This window comes from Grampus griseus, assembly GCF_964374135.1.
Source record: "Grampus griseus genome assembly, chromosome: 19".
Lineage (NCBI taxonomy): Eukaryota > Metazoa > Chordata > Mammalia > Artiodactyla > Delphinidae > Grampus > Grampus griseus.
In genome coordinates this window covers 23,765,053-23,787,687 of record NC_139013.1, presented here as the reverse complement: position 1 = coordinate 23,787,687, position 22,635 = coordinate 23,765,053, and the positions used below count along the sequence as shown (strand labels likewise).

The window sequence follows — 22,635 nt, the reverse complement described above, 5'->3', positions numbered from 1 at the left end:
CATATCTTCCATGCCACAGCAACTTCAGCCAATCCCCTTCTCGTATGTGGTCTCTGCATCTTCTGAGGGCCCTCAGCACTCCCTGTGGTGGTGACAGCATTCTCCCTTTCATTATGGAGACATCACCTTCCTTCTCCTTCTCCAGGAAGACAAGCAGAGCCCACTGTAGTCATCGCTGCCCCTCCGTCCCACCCAGTGTCTGTAGAATGCCCTGAACATTACATAGGCACTCACGTGAAGTTTGGTATCTGAAATTCCACTGCCCATGTGGCTCAGACCGGAAGTCTTGCAAAGCAAACACCTTTTGTTTGGCCATTTTGTTCTGAAAGTGCCTGTAACCAGCCAGGTGTTGGACCCGATCGCAGTGCACGTGACTGAGCACCTGGAGTCTCCACCCCTCCAGCTTGGTGGCCTCACCAACACACAGGAGCCCTGCAGCCCCTTCTTCCTGGCTCAGCCACACCTCCAACAAACAGGAAACCTAACTACCAGGACACTGAAGCCCTTGCCTTTGTGACTTGGAGACCCCACTTATCAAGGAACATTGATCACCTTCTGGTGACTTCCCATCACATGTAAAATAAAGTCTGACATCCTTCCCAGGTGCACTTGGCCCCCATGCTCTGGCCTCTGCCCACCTCTAAACCTCAATCCCTTCTCCTCTTCTCATGCCCCGCCCCCAGCTTCAGGCACACGGGCCTCCCTGCTGCTCTGCAAACACACTAACCACTGTCTCTGCCTAGAAGCTCTTCTCCAGATGTCCCCACGGCCCCCCATCCAGATCACTGCTCAAATGTCAACCCCTCAAAGAGGTCTTCCCTGTCCAGCCTGTGTTGAGTAGCACAAACACAGCTTCTCCTTGGCAGAGCCCTTGTCACTGCTGGGACACTCTTTTTCTCATATTCGTCATATTTCCACGTGGAGGAAGACCAGTCAGACCATCTCTGTTGGCCTGTCTCCCTACCCATCACTCCCTGTTCTCTGTGGGAGGACTGAGTTGTCTGATGGATGAGTCTGGGGGAAGACACTGAGCATGCTCAGCTTGGCCGCCTTCTTCGGGGAGCCAGCCTTTCTGCCGAGAGCAAGTTCTCGTCTGCTCTCTGTCTCACAGAAGGGGCCTCCCCACCTGCCCAGGAGGGAGGGGGAAGAAGAGAAGGCCTGAGGGTATCCAGTTGTGCCAGTCACTGGACTCTGTCTAGTTCATGAGTAAAGCATTAACTAGCTATATCCTCCAGTCAGCGTTACCAATTATAAGTTTAAATATCTGTTGGGCTCTTATGCTGGCCTGTCAGTGGTTATGGATTTAGATGTGTCTCTTTTATCTATCACTGCATAACAAATCGTCCCAAACTCGATAGCTTAAGTTAACAATTTACTATTTCTCAAGAGTCTGTGGGTTGACCAGATAGTTCTTTTGCTTCCCAGGTTGTCAGCTGGAATGCTGGACCGGCTGGAAGGTCTCAAATGGCCTCACTCACATGGCTGGTGTTTGGTGCTGGCCACTAGCTGGGAGCTCATCTGGGGCTGTCTGCTGGGGGGGTGGGGGTGGGTGGGCGGGGCTTGGCTCTCCTCCACATAGCTGCTTGGGCTTGGGCTTCCTCCTGGCATGGCAACTAGGTTCCAAGTGGGACTGTTCCAAAAGCAAGTGTTCCAAGAGGAAGGAAGTAGGCGCCAACAGTCTTCTTAAGTCTTCTTCTTGGTCATAGAAGCCCTGGAATATCACTCCTACTGAATCCTATTGGTCGATGCAGTCACAGAGCCATCCCAGCATCTTGATGTAAAGAGCAGTCTGCACATACAGGGAGGGAAGGGCCTTCTTTGGAAACTACCTACCACACATGGGGGATAGACTATTGATCCGTCCAAACCCCTACAGTTACACCCCCACACTACATCATTCATTCATTCATTCATTCATTCATTGTCTCTTCCCTTCTAGTAAGTTCATGAGAGTAGACACTTTGCTTTGTTGATTGCTGTATTCCCAGGACTCAGAACAATGCCCGACACATAGTAGGGGCTCAGTAAATATTTGTTGAATGAATGAATTAAACAGTCATTCAACTGCCCCTACCAGCCACAGGAAGTTGAACAGGCCAACAAGGATTCATGGAAGAAGTGAGACTTAAGCTTGGCTTTAAAGACAGCTAGTCCTGGCAAGAACATGTTCTGCAGATAGGCTGAGGAGAAGCAGTGATGGGTAAGGAGTGATGGGAGTTGTGTTGTTCAGTCACTTGCCTGGTGGACACACGACTGACCAGGACTCTCTTAAGCCATGTTGTTCCACATTCAATACAGACAGGACAACAAGTCAAAGGGAACTCAGAGAGCTTTCATTATACTAGACGTGTGTGTGTGTGTGTGTGTGTGTGTGTGTGTGTGTATGTGTGTCCCACAGGGAGTATGCAGAAGGGAGTAGGAGATGGAATCTGAATTCCCATTAGCTCAGCCCCAGGGACAGGGCTTTCCCTGAACTTGTAGAGACCAGTGGTTCTCACTGGGGGTAATGGTGGGGGTTAGTCTCTCCCCACTTCCCCAGGGGATATTAGACAATACCTGGAGACATTTTTGTTGTGGGCACAATTGGGGTGGGAGGGCATTAATGGCATCCAGTGAGTGAGGCCAGGGATGCTGCCAAACATCGTATAATTCACAGGACAGGCCCCCACAACAAAGAATTATCTGCCCCAAATGTTGACTGTGCCATTGTTGAGAACTCCTGCTGTAAAGGGTGATGGGAAAATACTGAGAATTAGGAGCATCAGGGAGCTGGCAGGCAGGCAATCTTTGTAGTAGAATTTGGTCCAGAAACTGCGTCCCACTTAAGATGACTGAATTTTATAAATAACTCCCCTCAATGCTGTAGTAGTAGTAGCAGGTGGAATTAATGTTAGGGGAGTTTCAACAGCACGGATAATGAAAATGCAAAGGAATTATAAAGGGAGAAAAATACATGATGAGAAGCAGCAGAAGCAGCAAGTTTTTTCTGCAGCGAAGGAAAAACAAGTCCCTTGCACTTTAATGTCAAGATTCTACCACCAAAATCCCTCTCAAATTCCCCCTCTTTGTCTCCACTCCAAAGTCCCTAGTCCAAGCCACCATCATCTCCCTCCCAGACCAATATCCCCTAAGTGCTCTTCCCAGGTTCACCCCGCCCCCCTCCCCCCCCAGGCTTCCTCCCCCGGGGAAAGGAGAAAGATCTTGGAACATAAAATAAATGGTGCACTTGCTGTTTAAAAACATGGGAAAGGCCTTCCCTGGTGGCGCAGTGGTTAAGAATCTGCCTGCCAATGCAGGGGACACAGGTTCGAGCCCTGGTCCGGGAAGATCCCACATGCTGTGGAGCAACTAAGCCCATACGCCACAACTACTGAGCCTGTGCTCTAGAGCCCGTGAGCCACACTACTGAGCCCGCATACTGCAACGTCTGAAGCCCACGTGCCTAGAGCCCGTGCTCCGCAACAAGAGAAGCCACCGCAATGAGAAGCCTGCACACCGCAAGGAAGAGTAGCCCTCGCTCGCCGCAACTAGAGAAAGCCCACAAGCAGCAACAAAGACCCAACGCAGCCAAAAGTAGTTGGCCCACCAGGTTCTGGAGGATCCAACCCTATTTTATCTGCGGGTGCCCCGCTGCCTCAGCACATTCCAGCCATGAAGGGCTGCTCTCCATTCCTGGAATACTTCTAGCTCAATCCAGGCTCAGATCACTGGCCCCCTGGAGCTGAAGTTCTGATGACATCTGGAGATGGACATGCACCAGTCATATCACACAAATGCCTGTAAAACTGGCCCTAGTGCTGTGAGTGAGAGGGCCACAGTGCCCCACGAGCCTGGGACCAGGGGACTTGACTCATCAGAGAGACCAGTGAATGAATTCTTGAACAAGTCACTCCCAGAACTGAGATCTGACGGCTGAGCAGGAGTTAAGTCAGTGAAAAGAAAGCTAGAGGAAGCAACAGCTTGTGCAAATACCCTTGGGCAGTATAACCTGGGCCAGGTGGAGGGAGGAGGAGAAGAAAGCAGGGGGTGGGTCTTGCAAGTGCTGCAAGCCAAGTTAGAGTTTGAATTTTATTCTGAGCATAATGCGAAGCTCTTGTAAGGTCTTAAGCAAGAGATTAACTGATGAAATTTGTAACTTGAGAAGATTACTCTGGCCACAGAGTAATTTCTCCCAACCTTCCAGCAGTTGTAGTTCCTGAAATTTAGAGAGAGGCCAGGAAGAATGTGGGAGAGACCCCACAGCTGTCAAAGGGAGAGATGACGGTAACTTGGACTAGTGACAAGGGAGATAAGAGACATTGAACAGTTTGCCAATGTATTAAATTTTCTGTGAGGCTGAAGCGCAGTTGTATTCCTGTTCCTTACTCTAAGCCCTAGGTGTTATTACACCAAAAACAAAGAACCCAGGGAAACACTCCATCTTGAGTCTGTTTATTAGACTGGTTGGTGAGCCAAGCAATATGACAGGTTCAAGTCTGTCTGGTTTTGAGAGCATCCCAAGGCAAGGAGGGTCCAAACATTAAGGGGTTAGTCATGAGAACATATTATTTCCTCTTGCTTTTGTACAAGGGCAGAAAAGGGAGCCAGTTGCGTATATAACACCCAGTACAGAGTCAAACTGCCAGGATTCAAATGCCTATTCCTAGCACTTCACTTACCAGCTCTGTGGAACGTTCCAGAACCTATCTATGCTTCTCTTTCCTCATCTTTAAAATAGGAATGATAAAAATATCAACCACTGCTGGAGTTTTAGGAAGCCAGTCAACACTCTTCCTGACCCTCCTGCATTCAGGACTGAGAAATAAAAGCAGGTGTCAGACAGTTAGAGATCAAAGTGTCATCTTTATTACTGACAAAGCTGGACTGGAGGATGTGGTTGAGTGAAAATACTTCACACAGTCACTGACACCGTGGGCAACCGCAGACAGCAGATAATAACACACCCTCTCTGGGGGCAGGGCGGCCCAACCCAGCACTGATCCTTCTCAGAAAGTCAGCCGTCAGTGGGGTCAGAGAAGTTCTTCTCCTGCCCTGGGGGAGACTGGGCGAGGGGCACTGCATGTGTTCTTCCACAGTCAGCCCTGCTGGAGAAAAGGGTAGGAATCCACCGCCTGCCCTCACAATGAAAATATGAGAAGGGGAAATAAGTGATTCCCTCAACACCCTCTCATGGGTTGTTATGGAGATTAGAGAAAACAAACAGCTACAGTATCTGGAATATAGACTCCGTGAAGGTCTTATCCCTGGTGCTAACTGTCCTGGGTGGTGAGGCCAGCCAGGTAGGCAAGACCGGCCAAGTGACGGAAGTTGTGGTTCAGAAACTACAGGAAGCAAGGGAGTTTCCTAAAAGGGGATTTCTCTCTCTCCCTCTCTCTCCTTGTTCCCTACACTCAGGAAACCTTGAGAGTTCCCTAAAGGGAAATGCTGACCAGATATGAACTGGCAAGTGTTCTAAACAGAGGGAAAAAATCCCAAAGCTGTGTCTCTGGCGATACACCAACCCAGTGCCTTCTGAACACAGTCTAAAGGCCCAATTTTCTTCTGTGGTTGTGTGTATGAACTACTAGTGTTGTTTTAGGGCAGGTTTCTTGGGGGAAAGGGGAAGGAGCTGTAGAGTGTTTTTCAAAGCAGCCTCTTCTCAGCCCTAATAATTAAGCAATTAAGACTCACCAGCAGGGAAGTTGCTGGGAGCAAACAGGAACTGCCCTGGGGAAAGCCCTGTCCAATCACCGAACGACAGCAATTCCATTTAAGGTGAGTGCACCAGGAAGACAGGAAATAACACGTTGTGCTGACTCCTGCTCTGGGTGCAGTCTATCTGCAAGGCCACACTCTCCACCTGACCAGCCAATCTCAGGTCATCTACCTCATGGAGGAAGGCTGCTGGCTGTGTGGACACCCAGGGAAAAGCCCAGGGGAGCAGGAAGTTGTCAGTCCGTGAGCCTAGTGGCTCTCTTCCCTGTGCTGAGTCATCCTTTGGTGGGGCACCAGGGGACCACACCTGTCTGAATTTCTGAGGCATATGGAAAACCCCAGGAGCCCGGATCCTTGAGAGGTTTTACCTTGGGTAATCCCTCTTACCAAGACCATTCCCACTTGGCCTTTCCAACAGCAACATCTTTAGTTCCCCTTCTTTCTCCTCAAGGGGGAATCTATACAGCGGGAGGGGGCTCCCAGGCCCATTAAGTTCAGTATGGTTGCATAATCCACACAAAGCTTTTCTGTGAAAATGGAGCCTTAACTATATTGCTAATTTAACGATAATAATAGCTAGTATTTAATGATCATTTACTGTGTCCAGGTACAATCTTAATTTTCTCAGTAGGAAGTACTATTGTTACCCACATTTCCAGATGAGAAATTACGACTTAGACAAGTTAAGTAATACGCCCATGGTCCCTAACTATCTACTATACCCACAATATTTAGCCCAGAGAAAGGAAACCACTATCTTCCACAATCTGTTTTCATGGACACAGAGAACATAATATCTGGAAAAGAACTGGAGATAACTAGAGCAACCCTTGAATTTACAGATGGGAAAACAGACCTGGAGAGGGCTTAGGGTGTACTTGCCCAAGTACCCCACTAAAATCACGGAGAAGCCCCTAGTCCCACACTTCTTGTACCTCTTCTATAACACATTCTCCTCCTCCCTTCCCAGAAGAAAACACTCTCTTGACCTTTCCTTAATCATTTCGTTGCTTTTCAATTCTCCATACACATTATTCCCATTTTCTTCTCTTCCTGTTACCATTTTTACTGAAAAAACAACGGAAAGCAAAGGAAAGGGAGAGAAAGACAGAGACAGAGAGAGAGATAGAGAGAGGTGGGGGAGGGATCGAGGGAGGAAGAGAAAAAAACATCTATCAATAAATGAGAAGCTGGATAACTCAGTTTGCTAGAGTGCTATATTGGGCTTCAAGCTGTCTGAAAGCAAGCCAAATCCCTTGTGTGACACTGGGTCAGTCCCGCCTACTGGCTCGGAGCCTCAATTTCCCCATCTGTAAAACCATAAATTCATCATCCACCAGGCCACGCAAAAGCGTCGTGGCCTAACCAAAGGCCACCCAGGCCCCCCTCCACAGCCATCGTTGGGCCCTCAACAAACATGGCGACTGTGCGTGACGTACACTTTCGTCGCCTCCGCGCCCCCCCCAGGGGGTGGCGACACTCAATGACGGCGGCGGGCGGGGCGCATGCGCGGCGGCTGGGCCCGGCCCGCGGCGGCGGCGGGGGTGGCGGCGGCGGCGAAGGGGCTTTTTACCCGCAGTTGCCCAGCTGCGGCTGCCGCTGCGGGATGGTGTAGCTGGGCGTCCGGCCAGGCGGCAGGGCGCGGGCCGGGCCAAGGCGGCCTGGAGGGCCGACGCCGCCTGACGAGCTCGGGTACAGGGGCAGCACGCTGAGGGGGCGTCGCCGCCGCCGGCCCCCGGCGCCGCCGCGGGAGGCCGCGCCCGCCATGGCGGCCCGGGCGGTACTGGACGAGTTCACGGCGCCCGCCGAGAAGGCGGCGCTGCTGGAACGGAGACGCGGCCGCATCGAGGGCCTGTTCGGCGTGAGCCTGGCCGTGCTTGGCGCGCTCGGGGCTGAGGAACCGCTCCCTGCGCGCATCTGGCTGCAGCTTCGCGGGGCGCAAGAGGCGGTGCACAGCGCTAAGGTGAGTCCGGCCGCCGACCCCGCGCGATCGCCTTTCCCAGCCCGGCCCCCGCGGCCTTCTGTCGATCGGGGTCCCTGGGCGTCCCCACCCCCTTCTTTCCTGCCCTTCCTGCGCTGACCGAGCCAGGCGCGGTGGTGAAAGCGCGGTCTCCCGAGCCTCCGCTCTAGAGCCATGTGACCTTGGGCTAGCGGTTTCATCCCGGGCGCCTCAGTTTCCCCATTTGTAAAGTGGCGCTGACGAAAGCAGCTGACTCGGAAGGCCGTCGCGAGGATTGGAGTAGGTGATGTGCGTAGAGCGCAGAGTGCAGTGGCTGGCAGGCACGGAGTGAACGCGTTGAGAGTGTTGCCTGTTGTTATCTTTCCCCCCAGCCCGCGGGCTGGTGCGCAGGGCCTGATGGCTGGGCCCGCAGCCTCCTGGCCTACCACCTCAGCCACTTATCTCTTCCCAGGTCTCCGCTACAGGGATTCTGAACCTCTTGGGGATGTCAGACCCCTCTGAGAATCTGACAAAATCATCACAGTAGTACAGTACTCAGAGAATATCAAGAAGAGATAAGGATGATTAATAATAGTATTAAAAATAGCATTATTCCATGTATTGATTTTGTGTACCACTAGCATTTATCGAACGGTTGTAGCACATCAGACGTTATGTTCAATACTTCGGAAGGATTATCGAATTCAGTCCTTAAAAAAATCCAGTGAGGTAGATTTTATTATCTTCCTGTTTTTAACAGCTGGGGAAACTGAAACTTTCGAAGAGGTGACTCACCTTCTCTCTAAATCAGCATTTCACACTTAGACTTACTTCGGGCACCTTCAGCTACTCCCTTCCCTCCCCAAGCCCAAATACTGCAAGAGTACATCCTCCCCCTCCCGGGGAGCCAAGTTTCTCCAGGTTTTCCCATCGAGTAAGTGGGAGAGCCAGGATTCAGACCGAGGGAGTTTGTTTCCAGAGACCTTGCTCTTGATACCTACCTCCCAGATGCTGAGCACTGGGGGTGGGGATCCATTTTTGGCATCGTACTTCAGAAATTTCACAGTGCCCTTGAAGAATCTGATTAGCTGTGACTCTTGACTTTCTTAGATTAAAAAAGAAGGCTGTATGCTTGCTTTTAACGTGCTTAGAGGAGATAGGACACTTAACTGTATGATTCTTCTCCACAGCTTAACTTAAAGCACAGCAGATGTTGAATCAAGTTTGCTTTCCTGTTCTTGATTTTTTTGAACCAGTTGTCTGGTCTAACTCCTTCCCAGTCCCCTCCTTGTTTTCTCCCCAGCTACCCAATTTCTTCCCACTCCCCAGGGCTAAAAAGTTTGACATGACTAAGTCCTATTATGGCTTCTGAAAGTCTCTTACATGCATTCATTCCTTCCTTTTCCATTATTTTTGCAGCAGTTAAGACCTTCTTTCTTGGTATGTGCCCTCTCCCTTATTTCATTGCCTTCCCTCCCTCCCCAGTACAACTTGCCTTAGACTAATCCTCCCACAAAAAGTCATTCTCCTGCCCTGGGATCTAGTAGAGCCTCCTGTTGCCTATCTCATTCACTCTAAACTTTTCTGATTTACAAAACACTTATTTATTCAACCCCACTTTGTTTTCCTAATTCTCTGCCTTAGCAGGTCTCAGCTTAAATCTCCACTGTAGCCTGACTAGTCTCACTGCTTTTATTGTGTACTCTGCCTGATCCCAGTTCAGCTTTACTCAAGGCTCACTGCAAGCATGGCAAGTGCTTCTTTTGCTCTACAGAAAAACCCTGCTGGACCCTCCCAACTCCAGTTGCCTCGCTTGTCCCTGCCATGCAGTTCAGCATAAGCTAATTGGAAAAGGTGTGTCTTACAGTATATTGGTAGTATGTGTCACCTGCCCATTTATCTTTTTGATGTGTGCTACTCATAATCTAACTCTCCCACTTATAAGAAATCCTTTTTTTCCCTTTGAGATGTATGGGGAAAAGTTGAATGCCATACTCAAGGGGTTTTTGTTCTTGTTAATTCATTTTGGAGTGTGTTTTAATTTCTTTAAGAGAAAACCATTAACTTGATTTTTAAAAATTAAAAACAGAGGGAAAGGGCTTCCCAGGTGGCACAGTGGTTAAGAATCCGCCTGCCAATGCAGGGGACACGGGTTCGAGCCCTGGTCCGGGAAGATCCCACATGCCTCGCAGCAACTAAGCCCGTGCACCACAACTACTGAACCTGCGCTCTAGAGCCCACAAGCCACAACTACTGAAGCCCGTGCGCCTAGAGCCCGTTCTCTGCAACAAGAGAAGCCACCGCAATGAGAAGCCCGCACACCGCACCAAAGAGTAGCCCCCGCTCGCCGCAACTAGAGAAAGGCCACACGCAGCAACGAAGACCCAACAGAGACAAAAAAAATAAATTAATTAAATAAATTAATTGAAAAAAAAAAACAGAAGGGAATTCCCTGGCCGTCCAGCGGTTAGGACTCTGTGCTTCCACTGCAGGGGGCACGGCTTCGATCCCTGGTCGGGGAACTAAGATCCCGCATGTCCCGTAGTGTGGCTAAAAAAATTAAGAACAGGAGAACAATCTTCAGCGTATACAATATTTTAAGTTAAGCTGTGGAGGAGAAGAAGGTTTGGGGGAAGGAAGATTTAGAGTAAGGACTTTTTTAAACTAGCTGGTAGAGTCTCCAAGCAGCTTTGTGGGTCCCATCAAGTGGTTCGTGTCGTTTTCCTCCTTTAAAAATGTTAATTCACTACCCTTTAGAAAATGCTTGAGTAGAGGAGAATGTGGAGCTTTAGTTAGTTAGGGCTCCATTCACTGGAGAGAGGTGAGATGGGGCTACTGGTAGAAAGTGATAATGTCCTGGGAAGTTTTTGTTTTTTTAAAAAAGGCACATGCTCTTGAGTGACCACTTTTGTCAAAGGGGAAATTTGTTGGAGGAAGCAGTACTTGAGCTGGGCTTTGAAGATCTGGGAAGATTCCCAGGTAGAGGTGGTTGCAAGCAAGGGCCTCGAAGCCAGAACAACATGGAGTGTCTGGGTAGGAAGAGTCATGCTGCCCTGTGAGAGATGAAGCCTCCAGGGACCCAAATGCTGTGCTAAGGCCACTGGGCCTTATCAGTAGGGAGTCAGTGAGGCTTTGGGAGAGGAAGGATTTGCTTGAAACTCTGTATTTGAAGACAGGCAGACCCAACTGTGGAAGGAACTTTGTTCCAGTTTAGAACTGGACATGGGTGGGGTGACACGGTTTTCACTGGGACTTGGCAACTGAGTGGATGCAGGGATTGAGGGAGAGGTTTGAAGCCCTGGTGTCAGGAAGGATGGTGGATACGTTGTTTGACCTGTAGGTTGGTGGGACCGGGTAGCCGATACTTAAAGACAACTTCTGTGCCAGGAAATACACTAGCTGTTGCCTCTGGACCTCAAGGAACCCACAGCCTAGTAGGGGAGAAAGTTGGAAACAACATTTAAGAGTTGAAGTATGTGCAAGTAATATAGGAGAGGAAGGGTTGTTCTGCCCAGTGGGATGCTGGAGGATGAATGAGAGTTTTCCAGAAGGAAGAGCATGTGCAAAATCACAGGGATATGAAGTAGTCCCGTTTTTTCATGGATTCCTCAAGTGAAGGACAGGAATGGGGGAAGGTGCCAGCTCACAAAGCACGTGCGACCTGCTAAAGAACATGGATTTTACCAAGCAGGGAGGCAGCGGAGAGTAATGGAAGGTTGTAAGAACAGCAGTGATGCTGTCAGATTTACATTTCAATGCCTCCATCATCAGGTCCATTGTTGGCTACTGATGATATAAGTATAGAAATTGGGGATAAGTGTTTAGAACTTTTATAGCAATGTGACATTACTACAAGGGCTAGAGAAGCAATGTCTGAAAGTGAGAGGGAAACCAAAAGCGGGCATTGTCCATAGGGGCCCAGTGGGAGGGGACTGAAGTCCAAGGTGGCAGACGTCATGGAAACAAAGGAAGTTGAGGATTGAACGTCAGAGAAGAAGTGGAGGCACTGACCGAGCTGCCTCATTCACAAAGAAATCGAAGATTCAAAGCAGGGGTGGGATCTTGGAGTCTGGCCTGGGTGAGGAGAGATGAGGCTGAAGAGATCTCTGTCCTGGGGAGTGCAAAGAGTTAGATCCTTCCCTTAGATCAAAGAGCCCCTGGGACTAGGTGGGGGACTGCATAGGGAAGTGGCTGGCTGGTCGGAAGGAACGGGTGAACCGAGATGCTCATGCCCTGTGGGAGAGGGCAGACGCTCATGCTCAGTATCCGCTGGTTACACATATGGGCCTAGTGATGTCTGATCTTCTCACCCAAGGGAAGCCAGTAGTCTGCATTTTGTAATGGGAAATCTGTTTTGTTTTAAGAGGCAGCTAATTTATGTTTTAAAAGCCATGTATGCTATGAATTACATCTCAGTAAAAGTTTTGCACTAATACATTCTTTTTAAAGTACATATTCTAAAAAAAGAAATATAGGAAGCAACCACATATGCTAAACAAAACATGGCAGTAGACCAGATTCAGCTTTTGGACTGCCTTTTTAGGACCTCTGCTTTAGGTAGTAGGAGACAAGATAAGTGAGGATACACATTTTTTTTCCTATTTGGTGAAGTGGGTAATTGAAGGCCTTAATGGCCTATAGTACTGTCTTAGTAAAGTGGGATGCCAGTTTATGCCCAGAGAGGGAGGGTGAGACCTTGAAGACAGTGCAGTATGTCAACACAGATACAGTGGAACTGTTGGAAGTGCATTAGAAAAAAACAAAAAAGGACTGTGGACTTGAAGTGAGGGCCAGGGAAGGTTAGGTGGTTTGAATTTATAGTATCACTTGATCCAGAAATTCTCAAGTAGGTGATGATTTCCCCCACTCAGGATGTTGGTGAAGCCAGCACATAAAGACTAAAGGAATCTGAAGTGCAATTGAGCAAGGCAAAACGGGGCCCAGGAACTGTTTCTGAATGGTCAGCCTTATTTGAGCTAGGACAGTCCAAAAATATGCAAGACTTACCTTCTACTGTTAGTGAACTAATAGCTTGAGAGGTTCAGACTGGAGAGGAGGCAGGTGAAGGCAGAAGGGCATAATGAACTGTAAGAATAAAGGGAGGGACAGGACCTTAGACCGTGTCCCCTCCTAGACTCAGGGAATCATGCAGGCAGAGGACAGTTTCAGTAAGTGTTGGAGAATTCTAGAGGTGGTAGTTAAAGAAGCATTTCATAGATCAGAATCTTGGATCTGGAGGAATTCTGAGAACCAAGGGGTGGTACCTCAGTGGTCATGGGTGAAGTGGAAGCGTTCCTTTTAACTTAGAGAAGTGAGAGGCTAAAGGATGGACGTGTGAGCCATCTGGAGATAATGCAGTGCTGAGATCATGGAGGTCCATAGCAGGGAATTGGGTGCTAAAGTTAGTTGGTAAGCTAGGAGCCTGTCCTGGAGGTTAACAAACAAAAGAGGAGTAATTGGAAGTAAACAGCATGGCTACTTGTTGTATGGTTTCTCCCTGAACCTTTAGGGTACTGAATTTGCTACCTTCAGCTGCCCATCAGGTGGTGTTATTTCAGGCATTACTTCATGGCAGTGAATAGCCACTGTGAAGCATAGCCAGTGACCTACCAAGAACACCAATCTGGAGGACTTATAAGGAGAGTAATTTGGAGGACTCATCAGTCTTAAACATTGAAATTACAATGCACCTGAGAAACTGTGGTAAGGTAGGCTAACATCCAGTCTGCTTTTTATTTGAGAGGAAAAGAAGAGAGGGTCTTATGAAGAGTTGATGATTGTCCTTTACCTGAGTTTTTGCTTGCATATTTGTGGAGTAAGAGAGGAGAAAGATAAGGGTAAAGAAAATGCAATTCCAGTAGAAGTGGCCTGTTACTTCATTGACTTCAGAGGGTTAAGATGGACCCTATATTGTTTTATTTCCTTTTCCGTTAGGAGAACTTGGTACCTGGTTTCATGAATGAATTCTTGAACAGTAGATTTGTTCATGGAGGAAATAATTCATAGATGTAATACTGGGTAGTGACAGAGTTTTTTGTTTTGATTTTACCAGAAAGGAGGTTGGAGGCCTTTTTGCTTTTTCTAGAATGATAGTTTTTAACTCACCATGGTTGTAAATCATCTTCTCAAGAAACAGAGGTTTGTTCAGTCTCTTTTATGGTTAATATTTTGGGGTTATACCAGAATGTTGAAATAAGGGATACTCACGCTGATTGTACTAGGGTCAAAGTGATTGCTCATGACTGTAGCTTCCTCTTCCCTATTTGTTTACCAGCTAGTATTACAGGGTTTTAATTAAATCAGGGACAACATCTTGTTCTATGTTGACTTTTTACTAAATTAATATAATTGTATGAAGTTAGAAGGCTTGCATTTCAGAAACAGAATTATAGGGGGGAAATCCTTACAGTAATTAATTAAAGAACTGTTTTTTATAAAAATAAGTTATGTCATATGGAAACAACATAGGAAAATCCTTTTGTTTAAAGAAACTGAATTATTTCTTTTAATTGTTAATTTAAGAGGTTCCTTTGAACTTAGAGAAAGTTTTGTTCAGTCTTAGTGCTTACAGAATTACTTACTTTAATTGATGAATAAGAACTGTGTGGATTCACATCTGAATTTTCTATGTAAAAGTCAGTTGTGATTATGACACCTTTTCATCGAAAATCCCTATCTACCAGTCATCTGGGATCTTTATCCATTCTTGAACCTACGTGTTTAGTTCACTGTATGTTTCATTATTAACCCTGGTATTTTTTAAATTAAGATAATAAAGTCATTACTTTGTTATAATAGGTTAATGCAGATGATATATCTCTAACAGTTAGACTGATAGATAGATCAGGATTTGGCTGCAGTGATAGCAATTATACAAAATGGTTTAGTTTTCTTTCACTCAATAAAAAATCTTAAGATAAACAACAGTCCAAGGCTGAGCAGTGGTTAGGAGCTGTCAGGGTGAAGGTCTCTGCAGTTCTTTTGGCCTTTCCCTCATGGTCACAGAATACCTACTGCAGCTCCAGCCATCAAGTCTCTATTTCAAGAAGGAAGGAAGAAGCCACAACACCTTTCTACAACACCCCAGCAGACTTTTCCTTATCTCTTTCTGGACAGAACTATGTCATATGGCCAATACTTGCAGGAAAGAGAGCTAGGAAATGTTCAGTTTTAACTAGACACATTGCTGCCCTGAACAAAATCTGGGTTCTGTTTGTTAAAGAAGCAGAACGTGGATATTGGTAGACAATAGGAACGACTGCCACATCATATTATCTACTTCTCAAAATATGCCTTGAATCCTCACCATTTTTTTAGTTTTGTTTTTGTAAATAGGAATTTTTTAAATGAGCACTTTATTTTTGGTTGTTTTTTGTTTTTAATTAAAATGTAATTCCTAAAGATACAAGGTGAGCACATGCCAAGCATTTATTTATAACTCATTTTTGAGGGAACTAGCTGGATAGGAAAACTGGTTCAAGGAACAGTACAGGAAATGAATATAGGTACTGAAAAAGAATGTTGAAATAAGACTGCTAGATTGGATACAAAACTTGTTCATGTCCTACAGGATAATGAAACAGTAATTTGGGGGTTGTCACAGAAATCATCTGTGTCTTTACTGGACAAAAATATGCAAGTTAAATGTGTAATTTCACAGATTCTGGGCCTTTTTCAATATAAATAGTATGTCAAACAAAAAACACATTCCACTAGAGCATACAAACATGGGCGAGCTTTTTCTGTAAAGGGCCAGGCGATAAATAGTTTCAGACTTTATGAACCATACAGGGTCTCTGTCTCATATTCTTCTTTGTTTTTGCTTTTTACAACCCTTTAAAAGGTAAAAACAATTCTTAGGGCCCGTACAAAAATAGTTTGAAGGCTGGATTTACACTGTCCAGTGTATTGCCACTACCACATGTGGCTGTTTAATTAAAATTCAGTGAAATTAAATATTCATTTCCTCAGTTGTATTTCACATGCTCAGTGGCCATAATGTAGCTATTGGATACCAATTTGTACAGTGCAGATACAGAACATATGTCGTTACAGAAAGTTCTATTGGACAGTGCTGCCCTAGCTATGAAATAATCCTTGGTCGGGCCTGCTAGACAGTTCTCTAGTATGACACTGAGAGAGCATGCAGCTATTCTTTTACCTTACTTCCAGAGTTTCTGTAATTTGTGTTAATTGTGCCCTTGTAGTTATAAATGGCTTCAAAGATTACTCTTGATCACATACACACACACACACACACACACACACACACACACACACACACACACACACACACACACACACATGCATGCATGTAGACTAGCCTGATTGTATATAGAGTATGGCAGGAGGTATTAGCAATTACTGACACTAGAGAATTATCCTCTCTGGAAATTTCATAAGGAACCTTAGGTTACCTTTTCAGTAGCTGGGTGGTTTTCATTTGTTTTTGGTTTTAGTTGTCTCTTTTGTCTCTTCTATTTTAAAGCTAGGAAGCAAATCTCCAAAAAAAATCAAGAAAATCATCTCTACATATTTCACCTGTAGCATTTATACATTTGGATGAATGCTTCTCTCCTCAAGATTCCCAAAATATGCTAAAATTTCTTGCCTGCCAGGAAGGGACTTTCTTTATACTGCATGCCACAGAGTAGGTACCAGAGCAGTATCCTGAGTTGGTTCCATAGATGAACTACAATCCTTGTTTTTTAATAGTAACCTTGCCATACCTGATTAAGTGAGGTTTATTCTTAAATATGACATTCTAATTATGGTCTGTGTTGCACAATGAATTTGTCTGATTTTGTCCTAGTAAAAGGGAGGACAGATTCTTAATGATCCTGTGCAAGTAACTACATTGCCATGAAAAGTAAAGAGACTCAGTAGAAGTAGACCAAGCTTCCCTTTTGATTTGACACAGTTAGTAAGTGTGATTTAAGAAATTCAGAGTAACCCAATGAAATTAATAGTTTTAGCATCCTTATAAGGTGAAAGACAAATCTTTGTGATTGATTGCCTGGGGACCTTTGCGAAACATCGAAGATAGTTTAGGTGTAAAAGACATTCAGAGTGGTATACTACATAGCAATAGAAAAGAGCAAATTACTGAGACATGCAGTAATGTGGATGAATCTCAAAAATAGTATGCCAAGTGAAAAAAGCCATACACAAAAAGAGTGCATACTGGGCTTCCCTGGTGGCGCAGTGGTTGAGAGTCTGCCTGCCGATGCAGGGGACACAGGTTCGTGCCCCGGTCCGGGAAGATCCCACATGCCGCGGAGCGGCTGGGCCCGTGAGCCATGGCCGCTGAGCCTGCGCGTCTGGAGCGTGTGCTCCGCAACGGGAGAGGCCACAACAGTGAGAGGCCCACGTACCGCAAAAAAAAAAAAAAAAAAAAAAGAGTGCATACTAATTCTATATGTGACATACTAAGCAAGACAAGAATTGTGTAATTATGGTGGGGAAAAAAATCAGAATAATTAGAACAGAGAAACTGGAAAAACACATTAAATACAGACTGGGTATTAGATGATACTAAGGAATTACTGTTCATTTTCTTGGGTGCAGTAATGACATTGTGGTTATACTAAAAAGAAAACGTGTAATGTGTGTGTTTATGCTTGGCGACTCTCACTTGGAAATTAGCCATGTATCCAAAGAGTGTCCATTAGTTAACCATTTACTGTTGGTCCAACCAAGGTCTTAAAGTTAACTAAGGATGTTGGAAATTATGCTTAAGCTGACAATTACTGAGCAACATAACTTCTGATATCAAAAAATGTAGCAGTGTTATAATTCAATTTAGTTTAATGTATAAATTTTTATTTTTCATAATCAGTCTCTTCATGAAAGAAAACTTTTAAGTTAAAAAAATCTTATGATGCATTGTACTCTGCACTGATAAAATCAGAGAAAGGCCATCTATTTTTAAGTTAGTATTAAAATTATCAAGTCAGATTGATTTGTCCAAGGATTTTTTTTTTTTTTTTTTTTTTTGTGGCCATGTCTTACGGCCTGCAGGATCTTAGTTCTCCAACCAGGGGACCAGGGATTGAACCTGGGCCACAGCAGTGAATGCACTGCTTCCTAACCACTGGACTGCCAGGGAATTCCCTAAGGATTATTTTTATTACATGAATTTGGATTCTAAATACAGATGCCTTTGAATTTTCAGCTTCTGTGCATTTTGCATTGTTTCTCTTTTGTCCTTAAAAAGCTAACACATTATAAGTTTGGATGTTTAGTTTCTTTATTTTCTAAGAGTTCTAGATATATAGATTTATGTAAAAGCTTGTTCTCTATAAACCAATTCGAACAGAAATTCTTTTTTTTTTTTTTTTTTGCGGTACGTGGGCCTCTCACTGTTGTGGCCTCTCCCGTTGCGGAGCACAGGCTCCAGACGTGCAGGCTCAGCGGCCATGGCTCATGGGCCCAGCCGCTCCGTGGCATGTGGGATCTTCCCGGACCGGGGCACGAACCCATGTCCCCTGCATCTGCAGGCGGACTCTCAACCACTGCGCAACCAGGGAAGCCCCGAAGAGAAATTCTTTAAGAAACTTTATTATCTACTTCATTAATAACCCCTGGAGATAGGAATATATTTCACATTCACACCATGAAGAAGTAAAGGCTTTTTCTCATTTATAGAGACAGACACACAGAGAGCTTTCAGCTTTGGTTCCGTAATTGTAGCCACAGGTCGAAAGTAATCCAAAAACACAAAACTGGCCCAGATTTCATAAGGGCTGTTCTTCTGTTAGTAGTCCTGAGACATGTTCTTGCACAAACAGAAGAACAGAAAAGACTAAAACCAGATTTTCCTGTAGTCTCTCATGCCACAGAAAGTGGATCCCTGTTATCTGGTGACAGATTGCCACATGGTCAGACACCTAAAACTCAGATTCCTGCAGACTAGATTCATGTGTGAGACTGACCTGGTAGTCTGTAGCCACTTGGTCCCTGAGGCAGTGTGGAAACGGACATGTGGCGAAGAACCATAAAGTGAAAACACAAAATCAGAAGGGAAAAGAACAGGGTAACAGCATTAGTAAAATTCACTTCCTGCTTGGGATTCACTCTAGGAGCCAAAATTAGGTAAACCTGGGCTCCCAGAGCCAATGAGGTACCCTTCTTGGGCCACTCAGTTTAATAGCTCCAAGCAGGTGAGCTCACTTGGACATCTCCATTGGTCCTACAAGACTGCCAAAGTGAAAATTTATTTTAAAAGTTATAAACATGACTTTCAGACAGTCAGGTATCTCATAAATGAGGGAACCAACAGGAACGGAAAGGTGTTTCAAAGAGCTTTTGAGGATCTGATTATTTGAGGCTCTGAGTATCCGCACCAAAAAAAAAGAAATGATGGAATAAAATTGCATGTAGATATAAACTGGCTAATATCTTACAAAGCAGTGAAGTTATAACTGTTTCTACCAGATGGAGATAATTGGCATCTCGGCTGGACAGAAATCTACATTTTGACATGTAGCATCACAGTCCGGGCCCTAATCAATAATAAATGGTGTGTAAGACAAAGGTACATTTCCCAGAGAAGTAAATCATCTTTGGGTGGGCGAAAGAGAGTGCTCCGTTGTGATTGAGAGGCCATCCTTTTGCCATATTTAGAAGTGTTTGATAATTTTTCTTAATGTTATGCAATCTATTAAAATGAACACCCTCCCCCACTTTTTCGTCATTTGGCCACACTCTCTCTTCAACAATGTTACACACATCATTGATACTACTAGGCTGGATGTCAGCCTGTGTTCCCAAACTTCCTAATTCCTGTTTTGATATGTATTTGTTAGACATTTATTGATTGATTTCAGGTTTTCTCAACAGTGGCACTATTGACATTTTGGTCAGCTAATACTTTGGTTGTAGGGGGTTGTAATGTACGCTGCAGGATGTTTAGCAGCATCTCTGGCCTCTACCCCCAAGGTGCCAGGAGCACCTCTTCAGTTGTGACAACCAGAATTGTGTCCTGACATTGCTAGTTCCCCCAGGAAGAGCAGAAACACCTCTGGTTAAAACCAAGGCCAGTACCCGCACTGTCTAGTAGAGTTATGATAAATGCTGTTGTTTAAATAATAAGATACTGTTGTGTGTAGAAAACAGATTAACATCCTCCCACCCCATTTTTGCCAATTCTTGAAGGAAGGGTTAAATTAGGCTCCAAAAATAAGAAACCATGCTGAAGTCCAAACCAACAAAGACTTTGAGTATAATTCTGAGGATCTTGAACATTAATCCTTCTCAGTGAGGAGCTTTAGAAAGTATTTGAGTAAGGAGGTGAAGGGTGTGTTTTCAGGCATAGCTTTTATACTGTTACAAGGCAGTGGAGTGGGACAAGACTGGCAACAGAAAGAAGAGGTTAGTGTTGGTTGTAGTGTTCACATGCAACTAGGTTTGTGAAGGATTGCAAGTGAAGGAAGAGGAAAGAAAGCTTTGAATCTAGGCATCTACGTTTCATAGAAAGGAACTTGGACCAAAGATGGAGTGGAGGAGAGCTGAGAGCTCTGATTCAGACCTGTAAAGTTTGAGGCACTTGTGGGATAGGTAGAAATACCCAGGGGATAGTCTGCAGCCTAACAGTATTAAAGGCTAGAGGTGGACATTTGGAGTTACCATCAGAGAAATAAAAGTTACAGTTGGAACTTGAAAAGCCTATTAGAGTATAATTGAGGGAGAGGACCAAGACAGAACCTCACGGAATATCTACATTTAATGTACGGTAGGAAAAGGCAGCAAAGGATTTGGGAGGATAGTCAGAAAGATAGGAAGTAAGGACAGCTAGTGGTATCTCAGAAGTGTGGAAGGGCAAGAACTTGTCAAGAAGTTGGTCAACGGTAGATATCGTGCTACCTACCAAGTAAGTAGAGAGCCCAAGTAGGAGAGTACAGAGAAAAGGGCCTTTGGGTTTGGCATTAGTTGTCATTCAGGAAAGTGGTTTCAGCTTGAATGGGGGCAGAATCCAGATTTCAAGGGGTTGACAGGGAAAGGGCTTTAGGCTACTTTTTCAAAAAGTGTGAAGATGAAAAGACCGAGTGGTTGCATGCATAGGCAGTCGGGCTGAGGGAAGTGTTCTGGGGGATCAGGAAGGCTCACGCATGTTTGTAGACAGAGGGGCGGGGTAGGTGGCTAAAGGGGGAGGGATGAATCAAGGTCTGGGAAAATGGCATGGCTTTGAAGCAGAAGCAAGGAGAAGAATTTGTGAAAGGTAGAATTTTTAGATGAAAACAGAGAGGCAGTCAAAGGAATTCATATCTGTTGGCCTCCAGGCTCTGGTAAAATCACATCTTTTACGAAAAATGAGAAAATTGACAGAAATGAGGTTGGGGACCTGAAGACATTATTTGGGTAAGAGTGAAGATAAGTTGCTCAGGAGAGCTGAAAGTTTTGGAAGCTGTAGAATTTCAGAGATTTACAGATGTAATGGGGATGAGGTCTAGGGTAGAGTGTGGCCCCTGGTGTGTCTCCAGAAGTAGACTCAGAGTGAGCATGCAGGGAAGTCCCTGTGGGGCAGTTAAGGTGCTCCTCCTGGGGAAGAACTCGGTCGGCATTTTGGAAATAAGATTGAGGAGGAAGATGGAACAGAAAGCAAATGTTGGAAATGCATTGGAAAAATGACTAAAATGGTTATTTTTATTTTATAGTGATATTATTAATGTAGGTGACCAGATAGAGACATGTTATCTTAACAGGTTAAAATGGACCTGTTACAGATATGTAGGTAATGATATTAAAAGTTTGTTTTATCTAAGGCACTATGGTGCTTCTAATTTATGTACGTTCTGTAGGACTCATATGTCAAAGTCTAAAAATCATATTAATCCTCCTACTTTCTTTTCTCTTAGAGATAACATATATCACCATTTATGCGAGAGTATCTTAAGTTATAAGAAATCTTTAGAATCCTGAAGTGTGCAGCCAAAGCAGAGAACTGCCGGTCCGAACAGTTTTAGAAATCTATCTGTAATGTATTAGGAGCCTCCTTGCCTTTGTAGTTTCTCCCTCCTCCTTGATTTGTGGTGGACTTGAGTATCTTCGGTTATATTTGTGCCAGGGTGCAGTTATGCTCCTGGCAGCTGCCAGAGCGTGTCAGTTCTACACTCATGATAGATGATCTCAAGTTGCTATGTTTTTTAACCATTATGTCTTCCTTATTTTTGCACCTGTGCTGTCAATTATCATTTGCTGTTGCGTGCTCTGCAGGTAGCACCCTATGCTGTTCCTTTTGTATTTTCATTCAGCTGCTTCAAACCATGTGCAATCTGGGAGACAATCTGATAAAGTCCCTGAAGTGTGTGCCCATAAATAAGAGGTGGTAGATAGTGAAGAGTGGTGCCAAGAACCCTTTCCCCAGGTCAAACCTGCAGACTCTTGAATAGCCACTTTGATCCTTTCAGGTTTTAGCTATGTTCTGAATGGCAGGGGTTGCCAGGAGCTTCTCTCTGATTCGTGAATTGTTATATAGTTGAGAAGAACTGAATTTGTAGAAAGTAGAATAACAGAAATTCATTTTGCCATACGAAAGGGAAGTTACTGTTGTGTATATTATATGCTCCCCCCCTTTTTTCTTAAAATCCTGAGTAAAGTAAAACAATATATGAATGCTGCAGGATGGAGGGGAAACAATTTTGACTAACATTCAAATGTTCAGGTACCAAATCCAGCCAAATGCAAATGATGACTACTTAGATCCACAGAATCTTTCTTACCAATACAACTGATGGCCAGACATTTTTGTAACACTGTATGCCTGTACACTTTATTGCTCACTCCTGAACTGGAGTATAGAAATCAATTGTTGCTATTAGTAATTTCCCAAGAGTAAATTGTTAATGAAAAAACTGAATCTGAATCTCAAGGGATAATTACTCATTCCTCTTAGGGGACACACAAAAAGGAGTTTTGGGTATGTGAAGCTATAACAAGCTCCTAGCACAGCTCTTCCTCAAATCTATGCAGTTAATCTTGCATTAATAGTTTTGGTTACTTGG

At 44.9% G+C, this 22,635-nt stretch overlaps 1 protein-coding gene across 1 annotated transcript in view; it reads left to right on the top strand.

The window, feature by feature from the left end:
- The first annotated feature begins 7,260 nt into the window (after window positions 1-7,260).
- N4BP1 (NEDD4 binding protein 1) overlaps window positions 7,261-22,635 on the top strand; it is a 48,246-nt gene continuing 32,871 nt past the window's right edge. The window contains exon 1 of the mRNA XM_082676259.1: window positions 7,261-7,657. Within this exon, the coding sequence (XP_082532385.1) occupies window positions 7,460-7,657 (198 nt within the window). The 5' untranslated portion in view covers window positions 7,261-7,459. The remainder of the gene's footprint in view (window positions 7,658-22,635) is intronic.